At 34.4% G+C, this 17,671-nt stretch overlaps 1 protein-coding gene across 1 annotated transcript; it reads right to left on the reverse strand.

Moving 5' to 3' along the window:
- Positions 1-15,519: 15,519 nt before the first annotated feature.
- LOC141665972 (ankyrin repeat-containing protein BDA1-like) lies at positions 15,520-16,975 on the reverse strand. The gene is made up of 2 exons (XM_074471960.1): positions 16,400-16,975; positions 15,520-16,224 (listed from the first exon to the last, which is right to left on the reverse strand). Exons 1-2 carry the CDS (start codon positions 16,973-16,975, stop codon positions 15,520-15,522), a joined length of 1,281 nt encoding a protein of 426 aa, XP_074328061.1.
- Positions 16,976-17,671: the final 696 nt, after the last annotated feature.

Genomic DNA, 17,671 nt, shown 5'->3' on the forward strand with positions numbered 1-17,671 from the left:
GGCGGATAATGATGGGTTGTCTTGATATTTTGCTAGGTTAATAATAAACAAAGGAGTTAGTGGAAGATGATCTCACCATTTGCCATCTGTTGGTGATTTATGGTGAGATGAGATCATCCCTAGTTAACTATATAATTAACTAGCCATTCCTTCCTAACTATCACTTGGTTTCTTGTTTGATTAACCATCCACTTGCCTTGCCACTTGCAAAGGTATTTACAAGAGTCGTTATTCATTTCTTTATCCGGTCATCACTCAATCTCGTTGATCGTTTGGTTAAATACCTTAATGGTTTTATTGATAAAATCTTCTTGGTATTTTTAATACCTAAATTAATTTTCCTTTATAATCCTTGAATTTAAAATCCTTCATCTTAATATTAATTCCTTAAATCCCTTAATGTCTGGTGGAAATCTCGGGGAAAAATAAAAGTTCTCATTTTTGAAATCCGACGGCTTTTACATACACTTATTTTCTTTATGGAATACTAATACGATCTTAGAATTTCCATAACAGTACTCCTATATATTGTGGTCTGATAATTTTTCTTAATCAGCATTGTCAGCAAAAGTTACTATTCATCCGGGTTTCAAAATTTTCCAAAAATTGGGGTTATTACATTCTTGAATTCAGTTCCATTATCACTTCTGATGATCTTCACTTTGTATATTGATCCTTTTTCTAGCTCCCTCGCATGATCAAGAAGAATGGATGGAGATTCATCCTTGGTGTGCAGAAAATACACACATGTGTACCTTGTATATTCATCAATAATTACGAGTGCATACCTCTTCTTGGCAATTGACATAACATTTACAGGACCAAAGAGAGCAATATGAAGAAGATGATATGGTTCAAAAATTGAGGATTCAATTTTACTCTTGAAAGATGTTTTCCTTTTCTTGGATTTCTAGCATGAATCACATAAGCTATCAGGAATTAACATTGCATTGGGCAATCCTCTCACAAGATCTTTTCTCACAAGTTCATTGATATTGTTGAAGTTGAGGTGAGAAAGTCTTTTATGCCAGTTCCAGATGTCTTCCCCAGATGCTCTACTCAGTAGACAAACTTCTGAATCATCAATACTTGTGGAGACCCTGACTTTATATGAACTACCATGTCTTACACCAGTCAATGCAATCTTGCCATCAGACTTACTGTCAATTTCATAATGCTCCTCATAAAAATTGACATGGCAACCTCTGTCACAAATTTAACTCACACTGATCAGATTATGCTTGAGTCCTGCAACTAAAGCTACATTTTCAATGATGACATTTCCAATTTTGATTTTGCCATATCCCGAGATTTTTCCTAAGTTGCCATCTCCATAAGAAACGCTTGGGCCAGCTTTCTCCTCGAATTCTGATAGCAGGGATTTATAACCAGTCATATGTCCTGAGCATCCACTGTCCAAGACTAGAGCATTCCTCCTATCACCCTGCAATCAGTAATTTAAATCAATTAGTGTTTTTAAGGACCCAAAATTTCTTGGATCCTTTGGCCTCTTTAAGTTTTTTAACATATGCAGTAGAAGACTTTTTATCAGAGTTTATGTTAACATCCTTACTATCAGTATTTATACATGCAGAAACAGATTTTGCTTTAATTAAAGAGGGTTTCAGTTTATAATAATCATAATACAAACTGTGATACTCTTTACATGTATAAATAGAGTGTCAAACACTTCCACAATGAAAATAAGGACTCTGTGGTTTATATCTAACTTTTCTACTCCTAAACTCTGATTTAGAAGGAACATCATTTATCTTTTTATTCTTCTTGCAAGAATAAGCAAGATGATTAGTGCTATCACAGTTTGAACAGGTCTTTCTAGGTATATTAGGAGGAGTTACATAATTTCCATTCTTATTAACACCTACCTTGCTATTCCTATTTTTTCTAGACCTTTTCCTCTTGTCTTTCATGTAAAGATCCTTCAGCTTTTGCTTAAGCTATTTCTGAGTCATTAAACCAATATTTACTGATTTTGTGTGAACTTGTTCACTCTTATCAGTAATTAAGTTTGATCTAGGTGCTGAGGTTGTACCTTCCCCATGGATTGACTTAAGAGTATTAACACTTGGATTAAACTTAATTGTCTTTATCTGAACCTTGTTCAATTTGACCTTGCTATCAGTTTTTATTGGTTCTGTTTTCTCTGTTTCTTTTCCACTTTTCTTATCAGAATTAGATCTAGCAGAATATCCTAATCCTGATCCCCAACAACCATTCTCTAAAATTTCCTGAGTTGTCTATCCTGAGTTAGTCCAAATTTTAATGACTTCTCTTTCTTTAGCTAACTCCTTCTCTAGATAAGCATGTTTTTCTAACAATTTTTCTTTAACATAAATAATATTATCTCTTTCTTTCTGAATTTCTAGCATGGAAAGCAACTCAATTTCTAGGTGATCATTCCTTTTCTTTAACTCAGAGTTTTCACTCTTGATTTTATTATTCTTTAAGGTTTGATATCTATAACTAACATGCAGAGTGTTAAGAAACAATCTTAATTCATAGATATCATCAGTATCAAAAGCAAGAATAGTCCGAGTTACCTTTAATTCAGCATTGTCGACGTCAGCATCAGCATTTGCCATGAAAGCATAATTGATCCCATTATCTGAATCTGATGAATCATCTCGGTTTCTCTTCTTTGAGATCAAAGCTTGTTTCTTCTCAGCTCTGGGCTTTCTGCAGTCAGCTGCAAAGTTTCCAATTCCATCATAGTTGTAACATCTCTCTTTTGACTTGTCAGGTTTTCCAGATCTAGATTTCTTCCGATCAGTATTTCTTCTGTTATTCCCCTTATCAGAGTTTAGAGAATTGGAACCTTTTCTGGAAAATCTTCTCCCTTTTTTGAAGTTCTTGTAGACCATCTTCTTGAAGCTTTTAACCACTAGGGCAGCCATTTAATCCATGTCTTCATTGTTGTTATGATCACTGTCAGTATCTGATTCATTATCAGTATTTGATTCATCATCAGAATTTGATGATTTGGTATCTAATTTTGCAATCATGGCTTTCCCTTTGGAGTAGCTTTTCCTCCTAGCTTTCTCCTTTGGCTTATCTTCAACCTTGAGTGTAATTGGTCTAGATTTAGATCCTTTCCTCTTGTTTCTTTGCTCCATCTCTAGTTTATGAGTTTTCATAACTCCATAGATCTCATCTAGAGGTGTATCATCAAGTTCATAGTTATCCCTTATTGATGTGACTTTAAAGTCCCACTTTTCAGGGAGAGCAAGTAGGAACTTCAAGTTTGAGTCCTCCAAATCATATTCTTTGTTAACAAGGGATAAGTCATTCAGCAACTTTTGAAATCTGTCATAAATCTCAGTTAAGGACTCATTGTCTCTTGAGTCAAAGTTCTCATATTCTTGAGTAAGTAATGTCCTCCTGTTCTTCTTGATAGCAGTTGTACCTTGACACTTTACTTCTAAAGCATCCCATATCTCTTTTTCTATCTTATATCCAATGACTCTATTGGACAAAACATTATCAAGACTTTTGTGCAGAATTTGTCTGACCTTAGCATCCTTCATGATAGATGAGAGATCTTTAGGAGAATAGTCCTTCCTGTCTTTGTCTATCATCTTCTCTGGTTCTCCTGCAAGTGAAACAGCTACCTTTATTGGTTTATGAGGACCATCATAGATCCTGTATAGATATTCAGGATCCGTGGCTTCTAAACACATGGCCATCCTGACTTTCCAGATTGGATATTCATGTACCTTCAGGATAGGCACCTTGACTGCTTCATACCTACTCATGTTTCTGCTTATCTGTGATGTGACTGGGGTGGTGGTTTTGGATCCTGTGTTTCTTCTTCTTTGTCTCCCATTGTAGATTGATTTTCAGATCTTAAACTTTTTGTATGTTAACAACAAGATCTCATACCAACTGTTAGGGCCTTAATCAACTGCAAAGGGGGTGAATACAGTTAATACAATCAATTCGATAAAGCTTCAATATAATCAACAGTTTTTATATTAATAGATAAAAACTGATTACAAACGTACTCTCTCGAAAGGATGAACAATTATCCTTGAGAGCTGCTAGGTTATGCGAAATATATATAACAATATCGCAATGCATATAACATAAACCTAATATGTGCTTTATATAGAGCACAACTATACAATGTATTTGAAATCTTATTCTATTAATAACAAGGAAACCTAATATAATGCTTCTGAGATAAAGTCCTTCACCTCCTTGAGTTCCTGTTTCCTTTTCCTTATCGACGATCAACTAATGTGACATATACTGATTACATCATCCTTTGACATCATCATCCGTCGATATCATTATCCGTTGATATCATCATCTGTTGATATCATCATCATCCATTGATATATAAGTTCTGATGTAAACTTCTGATAGTTCTGCTTGATATCATCAATTTCTCCTAACACATTATCTGCTAAATCTTTTGTAGATAGAGTAACTGATCCATTCGATAAATCCGACATTCAAAAATGATGTAGGCAGGTTGTTCCAGAAGAATATTGTAGTTTGTGTTGGTTAATGAATACAACACAGGGGGGTGAATGTGTTTTGGATTATTTTAAGCCTTTTTACCTGTTATGGATGTGGTGAACAAAGTAATCTAACTTGTAGGGATAAAGTGTTTTAACAAAAATAATAAAACATGCTCATGAAAACACTATCTTCAAAACTCAATTTTATATTAAAATCAAGCATGTCTTTCCACAAATTTATGGGTTCTTTGTTGATAAAGAACTCAGCTTCTTTCTTGAGAGAGTTACAAGATAAAATAAAACATCCAGTGTTTACATTATAGAACAGTAAACACAGGTTTTACACAACATGTAATAGCATGTACTAAACCCTACTTTAAGTTAACTGAAACTTTATACTTCTGGCTTAATGTATCTTTGCAAATCGTGCATGCCTGTGACTTTCCTTTGTCAGTTAATCTTGGCCTTTGATCTTGTACTCTTCAAGCTGTTTTTGTAGACTTTTCAAATTAGTGATTGATTTGTTTGTTGATTGATAATCTTGGATTTTTAACTGGTCTGCATTCTGTACTTGAGGTTTATATCGAGATCTCCGGTTTGTTATATAGAGAACTCGACATCTCGATAAGTATAATGGCTTATCGAGATCTCTTATTACTCTATAGTTGTTTTGACTTATCGAAGTCTCTAAGTTCTCTATAAGGGAATTTGGCTTGTCAAGATCTCTGAATTTCTGCATGAAGAAAAAATTTGTCGATATCTCTGAAATCTCCAAAGACATATTGACTTATCGATATATCTGATATCTCTAATGAGATTTTGACTTGTCGATATCTCCAATCTTCACATCTTCAATTTGACTTGTCGATATCTCTGAGATCTCTAATGCATAAATGACTTGTCGATATCTTCAATCTTCATATCTTCATTTGGCTTGTCGATAAGTCATTCTTGAGTTCTCGAATAACTTCTCTATATGACTTGATCTGGGACTTGTAGATTTCTTGACTTATAATGTTTTATCAAAACAGATTTATTCAACTCCAAGTTCTTCACATTGTCTCTGAGGCATGATCTTCTTCCAGAGTTTATTCTTTAGCTTGAGACCGTTTACAAAAAAATACTCCAGTCTAATTTATTGACACTTTTACAGACTCAAGTAATACATTACAAAATACAAACTTAGATTATCATACAACTTACTTAGGGTTGTCAATTTGACTTATTCTTGTTATAGTACAAGCATGTCTTGTACAACAGTTTGGGTGGTTCTTCTATAACTTGCTCACAGTGTAACACTGAAATATGGAAAGAAGAGAGAGTCAATAAGAAAGTTACCAAAGGAGTTCCTCTTTTCTCACTTTGTTGTATGAAAGGGAACGGTTATATTGTCGCCTGTATCACCCACTCCACGTTACCTTTTAGATACCTATAACCACCCTAAGAAAGGTCCTATCTTTCATCGTATGATAAGGCGTTATAATGCCATGTTCTTCTTCACATCCAGCGGTGGTAACATTGATCATTCTATCAATTCAGGGAGAGGTCCCTACATCTATAGGTTAAATGGCCAAAACCACCACGTGTTTGGTTCATTAATTCCAAATGACAATAAGACACCTAAATTCTGTCAGCTTTATATTTACGACACTGCCAACGAGGTCAATAACCGGATACAGTGGGTAAATCTTGAAAATCAGACCACTGTTGATGTAGAGGTTGTTGAAGGCCTTATAGAGATGTTGGATGAGATGAATGAACTGGTCAAGCAATTCAGGCAACAACGTGATCACTTTAAAAGTGATGAAATCTTTGATCTTGAGTACTTTAAAGGTTAGTAGGGCTAAGAGTGGTCGTGAAAATCATGTCGGTCCAAGTTATGAGGTTGCAGGTATTATTATTGGTGATACTGAAGACACATGTGATTATCGAGATATAGTCATTGATGACAAAATTAAAGGTTTGGTGCATGCTTCTTACGTTCATCCCAAACTTATGACTCTTCAATATCCCATTCTTTTCCCCAATGGTGAAGATGGATTTCACCCAAAGATAAATTTATATAAGGGCGTTGAGAAGACAACCCGTAAATGTGATTATTTATGAATGAAGGATTACTTCATTTCAAGTTAGAGAAAATGAAGGTTAGTTCAATATTTAATTTAATGTTTAGTTTTGCAAATGTGAAGTTCAGAGTTTACTTTCGAAATGGAAGTAAAAAGTAGTATTAATATTTGCAGGTATGAAACCTAGGCTTGGAGGCAGGCTTTTCCAGTAGTATTTAGTTGACGCGTTTTCTTCTATTGAGTAGACTAGGGTATGGTAGTTGCATACTCATCAAACAATTTTGCGTAATGAATTATATAGCCATATTTATGATTCTTAAAGAAAGGCAATTCAGATACTTCAAATGTGGACAAAGATGTTATACTCCCTTTAGGATTTGTTGGATCGAAGCGATACATGCAACAAAACTTCCAGGACGCGCTAACTGTATGTCGTTTTGTAGGTCATCCTAATATTTTCCTCACAATGACATGCAATTCTCTGTGGGATGAGATACTAAAAATGCTGGAGTATCTTCCTGGATGCGAGCCACCAAATTTCCCAGACATTATATCAAGAGTTTTTAAGTTAATGCTTGAACAACTTATGGTAGACATTAAGAAAAATGCCTACTTTGATGTTTGAGTATGAGGTATATTCTTCGAAATTAACTGGTTGAACTAAGATTATAAATTTCGGGCTAATGTTTTCTTATTATAATGCAATTATGTATGTTGTTGAATTTCAAAAACGCGGATTTCCGCATGTTCATATGTTAATATGGCTGGATAGTGCTTCTAAAAAGAATCTTAAAGAAAATGTTGACAAGTTCGCTAGTGCCGAGATTCCCGATCCTCTGCTATATCCTATAGGTTATGTAGCTTTCAGGGAATTTATGATTCATGGTCCTTGTGGTTTGCAGAATGTGAAATCACCATGTATGAAAGATATGCGATGTATTCGACATTTTCCCAAAAAGTATGTTTCTTCTACCTTTACTAGACAAATAGCACAGACCGAAACTGTGAATGTAGATTTGACAGTATTATTGATGGTAGATACTGTGAGAAGACAACTTTTAATGACAGTGGTTTTCCTATTTATCGACGTTGGAGACAAGATATATCTGTTCACGTTCGTAAAGCTGAATTGGACAATCAGTGGGCGGTGTGATCTATTGGTTAAATATCAGTATCACATGAATGTCGAGATTTGTTGTCATGTGCGCAGTATAATATATCTTTTTAAATATTGTCTTAAAGGACATGATCATGTAACTTTTGAAGTTAACCTGAGGGAAAAAAAGGAGAAAAAAGGATGCTACTGATGACAGCATTGATGAGATACATGCTTATTTTGATGGGAGGTATTTATGCGGCTCTGAAGCTGCATATAAGATATTTGGTTTTCCAATCCATCCTAGAAGTATACCCGTCGAGCGTCTACCATTTCATCTGCCTAATCAGAGGAACTACATTTTTCATGCAAATGAATCATTGACCAAAGTTGCAGCCCGAGAGAAGTACCGACAAAGCAAGCTAGAAGCCTTTTTTTAGTTGAACACTGAAGAATTAAATGCAAGGAAGTACACATATAATGAGATTCCCCAATATTATGTGTGGAATGATAGTTCCCGAAAATGGAATGCAAGGAAGCGCAGTTTTTCTAATAGGCAGATTGTGTTATGCTCATCACAGTGCTGGGGAATCATGGTTTTTGCACCTGTTACTTACAAAAGTACGTGGTGTGACATCGTTTAAAAGCCTTAGAACTGTTAGTGGTGTTATTTTTAAAACATTTAGGGAAGCGTGTAAAGAGTATGAATTGCTGAACGATGACAAAGAGTGGCATGAAGTACTTCAGTAATGTTCTGATGGTGGATTACCTCCCCAGATACGTCAACTATTTGTTCACATAATTGTCAATTGCAAAGTAACCGATATAAAAATTTGTGGGCTTCAAACTGGTATCATATGGTTGATGATATTCTTCTAAAGAGGCGTCAGATTGCTTAGGATAAATATTTGATCCTTAATGACCGACAACTTGAATTTTATGCCCTAACTAGTACGTTTAACCTTTTATGAAAAGATATTATTAAATCCGAAACATTTGAAATAAATATTTACTAAACTATTAAAAATAGTAAATGTTGTACGTCTAACCTTCTGAAAAGTGTAAATTTTGTTGGATGCGGAAATTCATGAATTGCTTCGCTCTATCGGGAAGTCCTTGAAAAATTTTGATCGGTTACCCCAACCACCGGACGGTTACTTGAATTTTGGGACAAATAATTTAATTATTGAAGAGACTGGGTACGACACTTCCCAAATGAAAGCTCAGTATAAGATTTTGTTACAGACATGTAACGATGATCAAATTGAAGTTTTCAATGATGTACTTTAATTAGTGTACTGTGGTAATATGAGGATTTTCTTTATACATGGCAGTGGTGGATGTGGAAAGACCTATTTATGAAGAACTCTTAGAGCCAGACTAAGGGCTGAAGGAAGAATTATCCTTCCAGTTGTCACATCTGGTATTGCCGCTACTTTAATGCCTGGTGGTAGGATTGTGCACTCACGATTCAAGATTCCTATTATTCTTGATGAATTCTCTTTATGCAGTATAGGTCATGATTCCGATATAGCCCAACTTATAAAAAAACAAAACTCGTAATTTGGGACGAAGCCCCTATGCAATATAGATATGCCTTTGAGTGTTTAGATCGATCTCTAAAAGATATTATGATATATATTCATCCTTCACGCTTAAAAATGCCTTTTGGTGGAAGTACTGTTCTATTTGGAAGGGATTTTAGACAGATATTTCCTGTCATACCAGGGGGTGACCGAGGTGATGTTGCAGCTTGCATAATTAGATCACGTCTATGGGATATTTGTACTTTTTTGAGTTAAAACAGAACATGAGATTGATTCAAAGGAATTCTCCTACTAAGATTGAAGAATTGAAAGTGTTTTCGAAATGGGTGCTTGACATCGGTGAAGGTAAAGTTCCACCACATACAAGTCATGATCGTGAGCCGGTTGTTGATGCAATATTAATTCCTGAAAAATTTTGTGATCCTTAATCTCCAAATATTGTTGAGAAGTTGATTGCCAGTACTTATTTATACTTTGAGGTTTGTGGAAAGGAATTGAAGTACTTAAGTGAGAGAGTCATATTGCCTCCTACAAATCAGACAGTAGGTCATGTAAACGCTTTCATTGTTGACAAACTTTAGGGTGAAAGCTTTTCATATTTCAGTGTTGACTCAACCGAAGAATTTGGTGGTACAGATGATGACCTTAACTCTGCTTTTCCTGTTGAATATTTGAATGTTATGAACATACATGGTTTTCCGCTCCATAAATTGAAACTAAAAGTCGGTGTTGTTGTCATGTTCATGAGGAATTTGAGTCAAACGTTAGGTTTGTGCAACGAGACTCGCATGATTATGACCTAATGTCTGAAGTTCTACATTGAATGTGAAGTAATTTGTGGTTCGTTTGTTAGCACTCGATGTTTTATACCCCGTATGGAGTTATGTCCAAGTGAGAGCAAGATGTCTTTCAAGTTAATACGTAAGCAAATGCCTCTACAAGTATGTTATGCAATGACTATCAACAAAGCACAGGGACAAAGTATTCAAACTGTTGGTTTGTATTTACCCAAATTCGTCTTTTCCCATGGTCGGTACTATGTAGCCATAAGTAGGGTCACTTCGCCCAGGGAACTGTCTATTTTTTTCGATGATGAAACAGGTAATCCGACTAATATAACCCAGAATGTTGTGTATAAAGAGGTGTTTTATGCTTTACCTCATTAGTAAATTTTATTAACAAGTTTTTATCTACGTTTTGAATGTATTTCATATTTATGTAAAGTCAGTTTTGTATCTTGCACACAATTGCCCGAAAGCTAATTTATGTAATTGCTTGATATTCTTCACCAAGGATGACATAGTAATGAATCATGTATCTACCTTATCGAATGTTTTGCAACATAATAAATTTATAGAATAGTCACGGAACAATGATTTCTGAAGCGTCACTAACAGTTCAACATCTCTAACATTATAGAGCGATTATAGAAGATCCACAAAGTTGAAAATAACGGAATAAAAATAGTGGCATAGATTAAAGGTTGGGCCTCCTAATTATTGAAAAGTCGGATCATAATTTTTTTGTTGCCTCAGTATATGGACATCATCATTAATAAATATTGACCCGGACATCAAAAAGGGGGTAAGAAAATAATTTTTTTTTAACAATACATGATCATGATAATGCATTTAATTTGAGTTAAGTTCCGTGTAAATAAGGGACATGGGCTAAGATATTGTTTCGAAATTATTATCAAAAACGAATGTTTTACAGGAAATATCGTTTCATTTTAAAAATAAGGGCAGTGACCTACATTCTACCCTCCCAAACGGGCTCTAAATGGGTTGAGTTATATCAGGTATAATTTGGTTATATGCGAGCAAACGAAGAGGGAAAGACAAATAGGGAAAGCTACTACTCTTACATTACATGCTTGTAACGACATTTAAGGTCTAAGGTCAAACATGTTAATCTATCAAAAATGCTGTTTTTAGAGACCAGTAAATTTTCATTACGGTCAATAGTCATACTCCTATGTAACTCAAAATCAATGCAAATTTATCAATCATTTTTGGGTATTTTAAATTTAATATTTTATTACTACACAAAAAAAGACCTCATTCTTCAAGTTTTAATATTTCATATCACAAATTGGGATTTAATTTCAAATAAATTTACTTCTAAATATAATTTTATTCAAAATTATTTTTTAATATTCACAAACATACTCTAATAAAAAATAAGATTACACAAATATACGTTACGTTTTCAAAAAAGCAAAATATTATTATGGGGGTAGGCACATATTTCTAAGCAAAACAAAACATATTTTAAACTATCGTTGTAAACTATGTAAAAAGAAAATTCGTAACACTAAAAAAATAATTACGGTTAAAGAAAAAGTTAAACTGGAAACATGCCAATCTGTAAGAATCCTAATTGTTATAATTACACGGTGATTTTAAAGATTTTAAACCCTATTTCACTGTGCGGAATAAAAATAGGAAGACCTTGACGCGAGGTATACTCAAATTTATCTTCCAAAACTATTCTATCTAAACAAAATAGAAAAGTAATCGATGGATTTCTGGCACAATGGCAGTTACCTCTTATGTGGAAAGCAGGGATTACTTGCCGCACTGCGCACCAGATTCTTGGGGATTCTTGGGTGCACGGGAACTCTTGGGTATTCTTCTCTCAACCACTAGTGAGAGAAGATAATACAAATAATTGAATATTTAATCAATTAACTATACTAAAATGCATCAGTTGGATTATCAAGTAATAATAATATTTATTTTTAACGATAATGTACTAATAATGAACTTATGTAGTTCATTATTTAGTTTAATTTGACCGAAACTCTTGAAAAATATATAAAAAATATATTTTTAATGTATTAATGTTTGGCGAATCCCGCCGCACCATATTTTTAGATTTGTCGAATTCCTATATCCCCGTACCACGCACCCCGCGCATGCACCCACACTCATGCTTCTCAGCCTCTTATTACAGCGCACATGGAACATTGTGGTATGAGTTACAAAATCTTGCTGATAAACTTGGACATTTTATATAATGTGAATAAGAAGACATATGTGTATGATTAAATTACATTGTTGACTCAGTTTCTCCCGGGATTATGAGACTATCTTACTGCAGTTCACTCGCTTAGTTAGTTTCATGCCTTTGTGTTAGAAAATGGAAATTTGAGGACACATGTAATATGTCTTCTTGATGTAATTTCTGGATAATAACAAGTGGAGGTTGTTCCTTGCTATAAGGACATAAACTTTCATATTTGGATCTTAAGATATTTTCTTAGTGAAATCTATGTAAAAATAAGAGCAAGAATGCTTATTTGTGTAAGAGTTGTTTCAGTTTTAGCTAAGAAGCATATTATGAATTTTATGCAATGTTCAGGACCTGAGGCTAGAGGTTCAGGGCTTGATGATGTGCTGAAATAAGTTTCTGCAATATTCAGGGACTAAGGTTGGAAGCTCAGGACTTGATGGTATGCTGAAAACGTTTCCTGAACTGGAAGCCAATTGCTAAAACTATTTAATCATGTTTTGTATAGATAAGTATATTATATATTAATATATGAGTGAGAATTATTATTATTTCAATAATAATAATAATTAGACTCTTATACAATATATAATAGATCAGATTACATACATTACTTTTGTAGAGAAGAGCAAAAGTTGAATTGTGTGAAAATCTGAGAGGGAGATAGATTGGGAAAATAGATAGAAACCCTAGAACATCATCTCTCTAGCTCTCTCCCACATATACATACATATATTCATTGATTTTCTTGGTGAATTGGGGTGCTGGTCGTTGTTGAGCCTTCTCGTATCTATGAACGGATCGCTCTGAGCTGTTTTATCCTGGAAGTGATATTGCGGCAACCCATCATAGCGTAAGTGAGGTAATAATCTCTTCAAAAATAGTCAAGTCTTCTCGAGGGCTTGGCGACTCAGCTGATTCTCTAGTTCTGATAAAAAACTTCATAGAGCTAAGTGATTTTCTATAATTTCTTGTCAATTCAGTCTCTAATTATTTTTTGTTTGAGCCTTCGTGTTTGTTTCGTTACTTGGTTGAATTTTCCCGTTCTTGTTAATTTGGTATATATAACTGTCCTATTGTTGAACGTATAGTAATATTCCCAGCAATCTTGAAGAGATTATATGTGTTATATAGTTAATTAGCAAGATGGTTAACGAAACTAGTGATGTTCATAAGACTGTTGAGACTGGTTCTGGTTCTGGTGGTACTGCATCCATTGATTGGACCACATATCGTTTTCCCCGGCCAATTGATTTATCGGGTATGCCTGATAAATTCAGTGGTGGACCTTCTTTTTCTCATTGGCAGAAAAAGATGAAACTCTCGTTAACGGTTAAAGGTCTATAGCCAGTGGTGTAGTATGATCCTCCTGTGTTGGATCGAGAGATTGCTAATTCTGCTAAGGCTTATGCTTTATGGGATGAGAAGGATGGGGTGGCTAGGGCAGCCATTTTGGCAGCCTTGGAGAACACCTTGTTCGATGTTTATTCGTGAGATGCCTATACTGCTAAGGTCTTGTGGGATAAGCTGGACCAAATCCAAAATACTGATTCTCAAGGACTTGAGAAGTATTATGTGGCTAGGTTTCTTGAGTTCAAATTGGTGGATGGAAAATCCATGACTGAATAGTTCATGAGTTTGAGATGTGGGTTCATGCTTTGGGTGAGTCCGGTATGGTCTTGCCTGAGAAGTTTCGGGTTATGTCAGTGATTGAAAAGCTCCCGAAGTCTTGGGAAGAGTTTGCTAATATTAATTAATCTAATATTATAAGTAAGATTCAGCTCATCATTAACATTTAGAGCTTAGACTGTTAATAATAGTCTTAAAAGTATCAAACCTGTTGTATTCTCTATCGTGGAAAAACTAGCACACACTTTATGTAGTGCAAATGATTACAAGAGTCCTAAGGGGTTTCACACATAAATTTGATGACATAAAAATAACATCAATAGTGAATACAGGGGAATCCTATAAATATTAATCAACATACAAAATAAAAGTTAATTAAATAAAGAGATTAACTATAGAAAATAACAACTTCAAATACAACTAATACCTCTAAATCTAATTTATCCCTCAAAATACAATTAAATTAAAGTCCAAAAGTCAAACAAATATACTCTGTAAAATTAAAGAATTGAAGAAGATTAAATAGTAGTTAAAGATGTAAAACACAAAGTAAAACACAGATGAGCCCTTATATATGAATAAATTAAAGTAACAATTTAAAGTAAAGTCAGAGTGAAACCTTACATGTAACAAATCTCCAAACCTGTTAAAAAAGCTCCAAATATGTGAACAAAACTCTATTAAATTCAAAACATAAAATTTGAAATAAACATACTTTTCTCACACTAATCGGGCTTATTTAGCACCAATTGAAAGGAACAAACTCGATTTAAGAATATGTGTATTTTTCAAATTAGGGGTTTCTATTATTTGAGATGGGTTTAATTAGGGTTTGTAACGATTTGAGAGATGTGAAAGTTGAAAGTGAGAGAGAACAAAGAGAGAGAGTGAGAGAGAACAGAGATATTGAGAGATGAGAGAGATGAGAGAAATTGGGATATGAGAGATGGGAGAGTACGGTTAGAGAGAATAGAGACAATGAGAGACGCGGGATGGAAAATGGGTGTTAAGTATTAAGGGGGAAAGGATGAGAAATAAAAAAATTATTTGGGGGGAAACTGTTTTGGTGTATTAATGGGGGAAAGTAAGAAGCGGGCTTTTTTCAATTTTTTTTAAAGTGAGAATAGATATATGCTATTTTACAGAGCGATGTTAGATCATCTTTATCATTGGTTTATAAACGTTCGATGATAAAATGACTTTTAATATCAGTGACATTTATAACAGATGTTAAAGGGGTGATGTTATAGACACTATTTCTATTAATGAACTGTGAAAACAAAGGTGCATAAAAGCTATTTTTATTATTAGCGGAAAGTACAAACTATATAGATGAATTAAACAAAAAAGTTGCTAGAAAATAGGATTACACTAAATGAAACTCCTACCGCAAAACAAAGACTACGAATTATTCTCCGGAGACCCCTACAAAAACTCCACATTCACCAAGACCAGGTCCAAGAATCTGATCAAACGACTTGTGGAATGAAAACAAAATGCAATAAAATAAATAACTAAAATACTCGGAAACAAGTTTAAAATAAATTCCAACAGTTCCTTCGCTTAGTCAGTACTGTTATGCCTTCGGAACGGAACTAATAGCATTGGTATCCAATAAAGTTTGCAGTATAAATAACATTCCAATAAACTCTGTACTCCATATAAACATTGGTGACTACAGACTATAGCTGATATTTATACCCTTTCTTCTGTAATTCCTTGCGAAAGCTTGCACAGTGCTTCAGTAAAAAGTGTCTCTCCCTTCTGCCATTCCTATCTAATCTGCCAAACCTCACTAATTGCCAAATAAATAAGACAAGTGTAAACATATAGAGCCCTGTCTGAAGGTTAGTGAGATAGATCCCAACAAAGTAGCATACAACAATGGGAATAATCAGTTGTAGCATATAAGAGATACCAGGAGGCAATAGTATGTAAATCAAGGACATAGAGGCAACAAAAGCTGCAGTATTGAAGAACTGGAAGACGAGAAAATAATAATGTGAAGCTGAAGCTATCAATTTGTTGTCAAAAACTGTAGGAAGGGCAACTATAGCTTGATATGCAGTTGTTGCTATCAGCACTGCAACTACTAGTATCCCATCTTTATTTACCAGGGACATATGCCGATAGTTTGCTAATATCCATCTTTTGTACCATGGAAATCCTCTTTTCAGTGACTCTGCCACCAATGAACTGTTGTTGGTATCACAATAAAGTGTTGCGTTGTAATGTGATCTTTTCCTAAACAACCAGTGTATTATTTTCAGTTTCTTATCCTTTTCTATCAAATTTAAGGTTGGAGATTGGATTTTGTCATGAGCTGTCTCGCCACCTGAATTCTTCGCGTAGATGTCTACCATTGGAATCAACATCTTTAACATCTGCTGGCAATATACATCATAAGTATATAGTGGGATTGACAGTATGCAAAAAGTTTAAGTTGTACACATATATTGAAATGAATTCTTGTGTAATAATAAAATTTGATAGAAAAACACTTGACTTTGATTCTGTATCTCTGAATATATATATGAAGCCAACATAAGATCATCTACTTACTTGAACATCATTTCTGGAGGCTGCAACATGCAGTATAGTATTGCCTTTCTCATCAGTCCACCCCAAAAGAAATTCAGAATCAAGCAATCTTAACCATTCCAACAAGACCCTAACAGTGTCGACTTTATCGTTCATAACAGCAATATGAAGAGCACTCTCTTTCCTGATGTTAACATCCAGAATTGATTCCGGACAAGCCAACAAGAATTCAACCATAAGCTTAACATTTCCTTCCTTGGCCACACAATGCAGTGGAGTAGAGTATTCTTTCCCTTGCAATCGAACTAATTCCCGATCAATGTTTATCATACGAATCACAAGTTCATCTTTATTTGTTTGCAAAGCGAGGTGAATAGGACTAAACCCGTCCTGATTCAGCTTTCGAGTCAGAGATGGTTTAAGCCTCATCAATTCAAGTACAAAATGAATGTTTCCTACCTCTGCAGCTATATGCAAAGGCGTGTTGACGAATTGTAATTCATCCACACGCCCTAGCAGAGACGGATCCTCTCCAATCAAATTATATAATGCATCAATAGTGCCCGTTCGAGCAACCTCATTCAATCTCTCATCCATGACTTTAAGCTAATAATTGGAAGCCAATTCTAACAAATGTAACGCAACCACAGTAAGTGGTGCAGGAAAGAATGTTAGCAGATAAATTTATATGAGACCTTTGATAATAATATATATTTTTCCGTGGTAGTAGGCGGAGGCAGCAAGAAATCTTGTCAATTTAACATAATAATTGTCAATATTTTTTAATAGCAACATTGTAGCTTTAGCTTCCTCTTGGTGCATTTTATACTTTTGCAAATATTATCAGAAATCTCGCAAGGGAAGTCATGAAAAGAAAATTAGTTAGATAAAGTCTCCTTTGCTTATTGACAGAGATCGTCTACTTAGATACACAGAAAAAAGTTCTTTCTGGAAATTGGTTGGTAACAATTATTTTGGGGCTTATGCCTTAAGTAAGTTTATCAGTATAATTTAAGCGTGGAACATGATAACCTCTCCAGGTTTAAATTTTCATCACCATCGTCTCCAGGTACATATAAATGCATCTGATTCCGTAAATTATGAATATTAATTATTTATGTGTGCATGCTGCACCAAATTATGCATACTTTTCTTATTTTTTTCCACATGGTAATTAAGAAATTAATGATGTTATGATGCCATAGATTCAAATAATGCAGAGGATGCATACAAATGTTTTTTCGTGTGCCTGCAAATTATTCATGTTTTTTGCTTTATGATCATACCAGTTTA

This window comes from Apium graveolens, chromosome 6 (genome assembly GCF_009905375.1).
Source record: "Apium graveolens cultivar Ventura chromosome 6, ASM990537v1, whole genome shotgun sequence".
NCBI classification, from domain to species: Eukaryota; Viridiplantae; Streptophyta; class Magnoliopsida; order Apiales; family Apiaceae; genus Apium; species Apium graveolens.

What these genes read in the sequence shown, in the direction of transcription:
- LOC141665972 (XM_074471960.1), bottom strand. Translation starts at nt 16,975, where the DNA reads ATGGATGAGAGATTGAATGAGGTTGCTCGAACGGGCACTATTGATGCA. An exon ending in CCTCCAGAAATGATGTTCAA is followed by an intron (nt 16,225 to 16,399) that starts GTAAGTAGATGA and finishes GTATATTGCCAG; the next exon opens with CAGATGTTAAAGATGTTGAT.